Source organism: Lynx canadensis, chromosome F1 (assembly GCF_007474595.2).
Source record: "Lynx canadensis isolate LIC74 chromosome F1, mLynCan4.pri.v2, whole genome shotgun sequence".
NCBI lineage: Eukaryota > Metazoa > Chordata > Mammalia > Carnivora > Felidae > Lynx > Lynx canadensis.
In genome coordinates this window covers 31600472-31609728 of record NC_044319.2, presented here as the reverse complement: position 1 = coordinate 31609728, position 9257 = coordinate 31600472, and the positions used below count along the sequence as shown (strand labels likewise).

The following is a 9257-nucleotide window of genomic DNA, read 5'->3' as shown; positions in this document are numbered from 1 at the left end:
GAGATAAAGGGAGTAAACTGCGAAGGACCATTCAAATGTTAATAAAGGAATTTGCTTGAAGACAGAGCCATTTCCATCCTTAGCAATATCGATGCACTGGCTTATTTGGATAAAAGATGTATTCCTCCCGTCCCTTGTGCACATTAGGGTGGTTTCTTTGCCTGGTACCTTGATTTCTTTTCTACTAAGGACAGGCTAACCTCAACTAGATCCCCTCTGTCCTGTGTTCTGGAGCCTGGACCGCTTGGCGAGAGCCGAGCAGAGGCCCCCAGTCCTGAGCAGGGACCAGAAGTAGATGCTAAAGCTGTTAACTTCAGGACTCAGCTACACAGAGACGACAGCTTGTTCCCAGCATGGAATTCTCCCCACACCAAATCCTAGCTGGGAGGGGAGACTGGGCTGGAGAACTTCCAAGTTTGACTGCAGGGCTTTGGGCATGTTGCATTTGTTCCGGCAAGGGAATTATAACTGGAACGCAATACAATCAAATGTGCTAGAAAACACTCCAACTTCTGCTGGCTTGTGAATGCCTTTCTCACGAATATAAAAACTCTCAGACATTTTTAGAAACTTTAAAAAATCGTTCTGTTATTTTTGCCTTGAATACGATAAAGTCATGATTTTTAGTCAATGTTTTTATTTTTAGATTAACACCTGACTAAATAGAATCATGTTAATTTAATACTCTGTGCAATAACACTCGTAAAAAGGAACAGATGCCAATTTCCCCATTTAACAAATGATGTGAGGTGTTAAATTGTTTTAAAATAACTGTCTAAAAATGATTTGTCGATAAATAAATTTTGAAATAACATTTTGTGTTATGTTGGGGAGCCATATGAATATTAAGACAGACCAAAATTTCACTACATGTTGAATAATGGCAATAAAAACTATTTTTATTACCTACTATTAGAATTCTTGAGATTTCCCGCGAGTTATTTTGATACATTTTAGTGTATGGCAAGAAAAGAGGAGGCTTTAAGGTTGCTATTTGCAAACATGTCCCAGAAAATAAAGCACACAGACATGGAGAGCATTTTCATCAAATGAAAAGTCAAATTAGATATATTGCCACTATCCATATTTTAACATTACTTTTTAAGGTATTAGAGAATCTTGGTTGCTGTGGAAGAATTTTAATCAAATGAAAATAACAAGGATCTGAGTAAAGAGCGTCCTTAGGCTAATTTACAGAGTTGTTCTCATTTATGTGCAGTCATTAACTTCTTGCATATTAACACTAATGTTCCATAAACACTTTGTTTAAGCAATTCTTCATTGTGAAATTAAATAAATGCTATCTGGCCAAGTATAAAACAAATTATAAATTTTGTGTCAATGTGTGAGGCTTGATTAGATCCTCAGTTCAAAGAAATGAAACTGCAAAAATCACTTGTTGGGCATGGTTAGGGAAAATTGAATATGGACTGGCTATTAGATGATATTAAGGAATTACTGTTAATGTTGCTGGGAGCGATAGTATTGTGCTGGAGTCACGCAGGAAACTTCCCTTATTCCTTTACTATGCAGAGCGAAGTATTCAGGGGTGAAATGTCATCCTGCCTGGGATTTATTTGAAAATCCTTCACCAAAAAATAGATTAAAGCAAATATGGCAAAATGTTAATAACTACTAAGCCTTGGTGACAGGCATATGGGGGATTCTTACACCTTTCGCTATCCCTTTCTTCTGTTTGTAAATTTTCATAATAGGATTTTTAAAAACTCCGCGAAGTAAAATAAAATCTAATCACCAAGGGTTCCAAGCCCCCACTGGCGCCCTCTAGTGGCTGGTGGTGTTGAGCTGAGGGGACCAGGGCCGCCCTGCGGGGCCTTGAGTGTGCTCTACCCGTCCTGCCCAACTGTGACCGCCGCTACCACACGCTCACAAGGAGGCTCTCAAACTGTTTTGTTCTTTTATTTGTTCTTTTATTTGTTCTTTTTTTTTTTTTTAATGTTTGTTTTTGAGAGAGACAGGGCACGAGTGGGGGAGGGGCAGAGACAGAGAGGGAGACACAGAACCCCAGGCTGGGCTGTCAGCACAGAGCCGGAGGTGGGCCTCAAACTCAGGAACTGTGTGATCATGACCTGAGCTGAAGTCCGATGCTCAACCCACTGAGCCACCCAGGCGCCCCTGTTCTTTTATTTGTTCTTATTGGGGATTTAAACACAGGAATTGAGTCAGAGATCATTACTCTCTTTTCATGACTTGAATCCAGAGGAGCGATTGGAATCCACTGCAGGACAACCGGTGTCTGAAGCTGGTGGGTTCTGTCTTGACCGAGGTGGGCAGGGAAGGTTTTCACGGACGGCCCGTTACTTCACCTTAAAAAAGAATAGGACGTTGCGACGCCTGGATGGCTCAGTCAGTTGGGCATCTGACTCTTGGTTTCTGCTCTGGTCATGATCTCATGGTTTCTGGGTTCAAGCCCTGCATCAGGCTCTGTGCTGACAGCAGGCAGCCTGCTTGGGATTCTCTCTCTCTCTCTCTCTCTCTCTCTGCCCCCCCCCCAAAATAAATAAACAAACATTAAAAAGAAGCACACAGCATTGAAAGTCTCAGATCTTCTTTTTCTTTGGGGAGGATAGGGACATGTAAGGTGGTGGGAAAGGAGGAAAACAGTAGATATTCTCTTAACTGACCTCCTCTGAATCATCTCCTCCACAATCAGGTTGACCCTGACACTCCCTTCCCTCAGAAAAAACACGCTGACCCACATCCCGTGTGTCCAGAAAGCTCACAGCTAGTCGATCCTATTCTAACTCTCCCCGCCCCTCCCAACTGAGTTGCCTGCTCACCAAGGGTCACTTCTGCTTGTTCCAAACTTGTTTGTGCCCATTATTCTTATTGGTATGGTTAAAGTACACACAGGCCAATAAAACTGAAGTGTGGATCTCCCGTCAGACAATCCACACATGTCACAAAATAATGAACACAACTTGGCAATTGAATGAACTTTTTCCTATGTCTTAACATAAAATACGTAAGATGTTTGAGGTATATATTTTTATTTAAGTGATTTTCTTTTTTTTTTTAAGTTTACTTTATTTATTTTGAGAAAGAGAGTGTGAGCAGGGGGAGGGGCAGAGAGAGGAGAGAGAATCCCAAGCAGGTTCCACACTCAGTATGGAACCTCCATGCAGGGCTCGAACCCACAAACCATGAGATCATGACCTGAGCTGAAATCAAGAATTGGACTGCTTAACCGACTGAGCCACCCCAGTGCCCCTATTTAAGTGGTTTTCAACTGCCACCAATTATGTAATGGGACAACTCCTTCATCTTGACAGTGTTTGATAAGGGGTTTTCCACCATCTTATGATTTTCTGTCCAGACTTGAATGAAAATAATCCCAAACCAGATGATTAAAAAAGTTTTTTTCTACTGAGCTTGGTCAGGGAATATATGGATTTTTTTTCCCTGTTGACTGATCTCCTGACATTTTATTTAGACTAATATTAAGATCCACTTGCATTTTCTGAGCATGCACTGATAGTTGGGGACAGACACTTCCTCCACCATCCCACCACACCCCACTTCAGCCCTGGGTATGTGGGGAAGCCACTAGACTTTCCAGACACCGGAGCACCACATGTCCATTATAAAGGTCTAACCGTATTAGAAATGGAAGGACACCAAATGAAGCCTGTAGGGAGGCTCTTCTAGAACTTTCACTTGGTTCTTTGAGGCCAGTTAGGGGTTTAAGCATCACTTTCCTTGAGGACAGCCAAAGAGCACGTGTGACCAGATACAGAAGGTGCCCTGGAATCAGAGGCCTGGGCTCTCAGAGCAGTGAGTAGGAAGGCCTTGAAGCTCTACCTCCGGAAGGAGCTGCGAGGTGTTGGCTACATCCTACATGATGACACTCTGGGGTGGGGCAAGGGTAGCCTACTTCTGATCCCAGCCACCTTAGACCCTCATGCCAATTCCAAGGTAAGAGATGTGTCAGACCACAGGGAGGTGGAGACATGGCCCTTGGGTCTGTCCCATCATAGCCCAGCACTCAAGGACTCAGGGGCAGAGACTATGCCTACAGGAACAACCTCACTGGCTGCAGTTTAAGGTGTAAGAATGAGGCCCTCTCTGAGCCTCCGTTTATGCATTTCACTAGCTGAGGACAGTGGACCTATTGGCCTTTGTGGTCCCTTTCAGCTCTGCCTGACCATGGGGCTGTGACCCATCGCAGTGGTGAGACCAGCCAGTCACAGCAAAGAATGGACATCACCCAACAAGTCCCACATTACCCAGGGTGAGGGGGTGAGTAGGACATCCTTGAATTGGGGGTGAGAACCCAGGTCTTGGCAAAAAGGGCAAGTCTTCCCCTTCCGGACAGATGGGGCCGGGGTCTGTCTGCCAAAACCCTGAATCTCTGCGAGGCAGGGAAGGGGACGCTGCAGCGGACTTTCGACTTTCGCAAGGGAGGAAGGGGGGCCCGCTGCCGCTCCAAGCCCTGACCCTGAGCCGTGTGGCTGGTGGCAGAGTGTGGGCCAGAGGGTTGCTGCATCTTACAGGGCTGTCTTGGGACGGGGCCACCTCTTGGGCCCCTTGTCGAGGGCAGGTGGGGAGGTTCCAGGACTCGGACCCGGTCACCGGCCTATCATGCCCTCCCGCAGGTGTTCTCGGCTCCCGGGCAGGGTAGGGCACGGGTCAGTCCTCTTTGGGCGCCCGGAACTCGGGCAGGCTCCAGGTCCGGAGCGGCGGCGGCGTGTCCCGCTCCACGTCCTCCGAGATGGTCCGGATGTCGCTGGTGAAGGGAGAGATGCGCGCGCGGGTCTTGAAGGTGGCCAGCGCCAGGTTGCCGCGGGGCCGCAGGCTCCACTGGCGGGTCAGCTTGCGGGCCTCCTCCTCCTGCTTCATTCTGTCCAGGACCTCCTGCAGCACCGAGCGGAAGAGCTGGGACACCTCCCGCACCTCGGGCTCCTGCTCGGCCAGCAGCTGCCGGAACCTGCGGGCAGAGCGGACAGGGCTGTGCGTGAGTCACGAGGCGTGGCCCGTGGCAGGTGGCGGGGGGGGGGGGGGGGGGTGGTATCTAACCCCGGGGGCTTCCCGTGCACGCCCAGGGGCCAGTTCCCGGTTCAGCCACTTCCCCGCTTCTGACGTCAATCAGAAACCACCCCACCTCCCCCACTGCTCCAGCCTATCCTGAGTTCAGCTCCCCGCTCGGCTATTTCTGGCTTCTGTGGGCCTCAGCTTCCTCATCTGTAAACTGGGGTCATAAACCCTTCTGTGGGGTTTAAAGAGCTACCATAGGTGAAGATCCTGACATTAACCTCAGGTTCTCGGTGCCAGAGTATTAAGGGTAGCCCACTTCCGTGTTAGCATGGCCCGGCCTTACCAATGTGAGGCTTTCTGGCTAACCTCTCCCACCCTTCTCTGCCCCCTGGCCAGAGCGATCTCTCCCAAATGTGTATCTGATGATGGCACCAGCTTGCGATACTCCTTCCATAGCTCCACGCTACCCACTGGGTGAGGTTTTCCTCTGCCTCAAATGTCTTTGCTTAGAGCTCAAAATGAATAACAGTTATTAGCGAGTCCATTTAACATCTGGTTTCCTCCACCACCTTGAGAATCACGACCTCTCAAACTTTTCAGCAGTGAGACAGGAAATGTGAGCGGACAATCACGAACACATGTGTGTCCCCAGCCTCCTCCTCACTTAGGAGGTTTGGTTTACCAGCCTGAATTCTGTCAGCAACACCCCGCTCCCCCTCCCACCGCCACGACTCACCCCACCCCTTTCCTCAGGTGCTTCTGGAAGTAGGTACATTTGGCAGGGGCGGGGGAGGGGGGTTCCTTGGTACAGAACAAGAGAAACGGGAGAGGGTAAGAATTCTCATCCTGGAGGAAGAAAGGGCGCCGGGGGTGGAAAAGACTACAAAATCCAAAGGAGTGTAGCTAGGACGGAAGAAGAAGGAGTTTTAAGGAGAATTTTCAAGAAAAAAAAGGTGTACAATAGATGCTTGTGTTGGTTAAAGAGACGGGGGACTAAAGATGTGGGGAGACTAAGTGGGGTGTTCAGATGCTTTCCTGTGGATCTGTATTCCTTTACGAGTGCTTGGGGAAGTGCAGCTAAAGAACTTGAGTGACTTTGGAAATTATTGTTGGTTGTTGGGACCACACTTCTTCCACATCACATGAATCCAACTAGGACCGGGCCATGTGGGTCCAAGCTTTAGCAAGGTTACATTTATATTCATGAGCATTGTGGTACCCACGCTCTAAATCTCTAAATGTTCAGTGCCCCAGGCCTGCGGACGCTGTACACACACGCATGCACACGCACGCACACGCACACACACAACACAAGCCCACGCACACATGCACTCACGCGTGCGTGCACAGCCCCCTTAGGCGAGCTAATATGAAAGCTGGCTTGAAATAGGATAATTGAAAACGCAATTTTGGAGAGATTACCTGGAAAGCCTTTCTAAGAAGGTAACATAGAAGATGAACTGATGAAGGAGGAAGAGCTGGCTACGTGAAAATCCAGGGCAAATGTAAGCCAGGCGGGGAGAACAGAAAGCTCCAAGGCCCGGGGTTCTCTCCCGTCAAAACTCCTGTGCCTCCGGGAGCTGCCTCCTGCCTCCTTCTGAACCCCCAGCTCTGGGCTGGGATCTTTCAGGGTTGGCCTCCTGCCTTGCTCCTCTTAACAGGTAACTGGGTCATCTGGGTGCCCCGTCTCCCGGTCCAGTGGCCTCAGGCCACCGCCACGGCAGCCACACCCCTGGAGCCCACAGTGCAATGGCTGGGCCCGGTGCCAGCGGCAGGGGTTACCTGAGGATGGCGGGCCCGCAGTAGGACGGGTGGATCTTGGCACAGACGTCCTCCAGCTGCAGCCGCTCGCCAGGACTGAGGTCGTAGGTGGGCCGGGGTGTGCTGGCCAGCCAGCTGTAGTCCACCCCGGTGCAGATCTTCCTGACCGCGTTGCTGCGCTCCCATTGCTGCCTCTCCGCCTCTCGCATCTGTCCCGCCAGCTCCATCATGAGCGTGTCCAGCACCATCTCAGCCGGCCTCCGGGATGACGGCCGCGGGGGGCCTTCATTCCACCGAAGCCATGGGATGAGGGACATGGCCCCCCCAGGCCCTGCCGAGACAGGGCAGGAGTGCGTCTTCCTTGGACCCCTCTGTCAGTTAAGGTGGGGAGAACAAGGGGGAGGGAGGACAGCTGGGACCTCAGCGAGAGAAGACCTGCTCCGCCCTCACAGCTGGGTGGCCTCAAGTAAGTTGCTTAACCTCTCTGAGCAATCATTTCTAATTCTGTAAGACAAGATCGGGCTGTCGTGAGAAGCAGTTGTGAATAAACTCGGGGCTCTCTGCACACCACGTACAAGTAGTCTCACGTTATAACGATCCCTAATGCACGCAGATGGCTGAGCCCAGAGACACTGCCCTCCTGAATCTCTGCTAATTCCAAACAAAGAAGGAAACTTTGTGTATGGCTATTTCCTTACTGTGTATGGCTGAGCACAGTCTTATCCCTATGATTTAAGGGGGAAAAATACACACCTACATCTTATGTTAACCTGACAGGAAAACACCCTGAGTTTCTTAATGCCCCAACCTGTTGCTGAAGGAAGCTTGGAACTGTATGGGGTTGACATCACCCTGCAAAAGACATAACTTACCATTCATTTATTCAGAAGCCTTAATCAGGTACTGTGTGCACACCTGTGGGAGAAACACAAGCAAGAAAGCATGTCGGGGACCCTGCTTTCCAGCAGATATCAATAGAAAGAGGTAAACGTGACTGATGAAGCATAGCATCAGTATTGATGGGGAGCAGAAGGAGTGACTCTGGGTGATGACAGGGGTCATGGAAAGCTCGTGGACGAGAGCAGGGTGAAGAGGGAATGCAGGCTTCAGACACATGGACTGATGGAGAAGGTGTCCCAGGTGGCGAACCCAGCCATGATACAAGGAGTGTCGGGTGCAGAAGCAGAGACCCTAACTCATATATCCACAAGGTCTTGTGCAATACAGGTTTGGTGACTGACTGACTAGATGAATAGATGGATGGATGGATGGATGAGTGGATGGATGGATGGATGGATGAGTGGATGGATGGATGGATGGATGGGTGGGTGAGTGAGTGGATGGATGGATGGATGGATGGATGAGTGGATGGATGGATGGATGGATGGATGGGTGGGTGAGTGAGTGGATGGATGGATGGATGGATGGATGGATGGGTGGGTGAGTGGATGGATGGATGGATGGATGGATGAGTGGATGGATGGATGGATGGATGGATGGGTGGATGGGTGGGTGGATGGATGGATGGGTGGATGGGTGGGTGGGTGGATGGATGGATGGATGGGTGGATGGATGGGTGGGTGGATGGATGAGTGGATGGATGGGTGGATGGGTGGGTGGGTGGGTGGGTGGATGGATGGATACATGATTGGATGGATACATGAACTGCCATCTCAGACACACTGCAATGCCTGTCAGAGGTGGGTTTGTTCCTCTGATAGCAGTGAAGGTGAGGGCCATTCCTGGGCCCAAATCTGAAGTGGGTCTTTAAGATGCCCCAACTGCCTTTTCTATGACCTTCCCCCTCTGGGGAACCCTCTGTTCCATGCACCAATGGTCTTCTTCCTGCCCAGACCCCCCAGATGCCGAGGAAAGTGATTTGATGAACTCAGCCTCAACAACATGGCCATGAGGCATGGACACACATACATTTTTAGGCAGCCCTCCCACCACCCTGCAGAGAAATGAATTGTTAATGCTGGAGAATCAGACACAAAGAGGAAAAGTATTATGGGGTAACAATAGCCTTCTGGGGTGGCACAAAATCAAACCTCTTCTTTATTCATGAACAATCCCTAGCAACCATTATATCTAGGAAATTAAAAACCTTCATCTTCCACTCAGCCTAAGTCTATCACGAGTGGGGGCCTCAGATTACACCCTGATCCCTTCCTGGGAGGTTGGGAGAGAAGGACAGACCATCAGACCCTGTCGTTGGGGTCTGGACAGTTAGGATCTTTTCTTCTCCACCCTTAACTGCTTCGTGTGTTCAGAATAATTGAGGCTGGGTTGTAGTGTGGGGAAATGGGTTTGGGCGGGGTGGGCTATGTTCTGTCCTGAGAGTCGTGAGCACCAGGATCCTCTGTCCGAGGCCAAGGGATCTGATTGAATCAGGCAAAAGGACACCTTGTAACTGTGTTTGTGTTTTCAAAAGTGCGTGGGTCAGGTTGATGCTTAATATCAAAAGAGTGAATGGTGTCTTCATGGTGCCTCATGAAGGG

At 49.7% G+C, this 9257-nt stretch overlaps 1 protein-coding gene across 1 annotated transcript; it reads right to left on the bottom strand.

Annotated features, from left to right (window-relative positions):
• Nucleotides 1-3183: 3183 nt before the first annotated feature.
• Nucleotides 3184-7099, bottom strand: RD3 (retinal degeneration 3, GUCY2D regulator). Its single transcript, XM_030302599.1, has 2 exons — nucleotides 6778-7099; nucleotides 3184-4948 (listed from the first exon to the last, which is right to left on the bottom strand). Exons 1-2 carry the CDS (start codon nucleotides 7071-7073, stop codon nucleotides 4651-4653), a joined length of 594 nt encoding a protein of 197 aa, XP_030158459.1. The 5' UTR covers nucleotides 7074-7099; the 3' UTR covers nucleotides 3184-4650.
• Between the last annotated feature and the right edge of the window lie 2158 nt (nucleotides 7100-9257).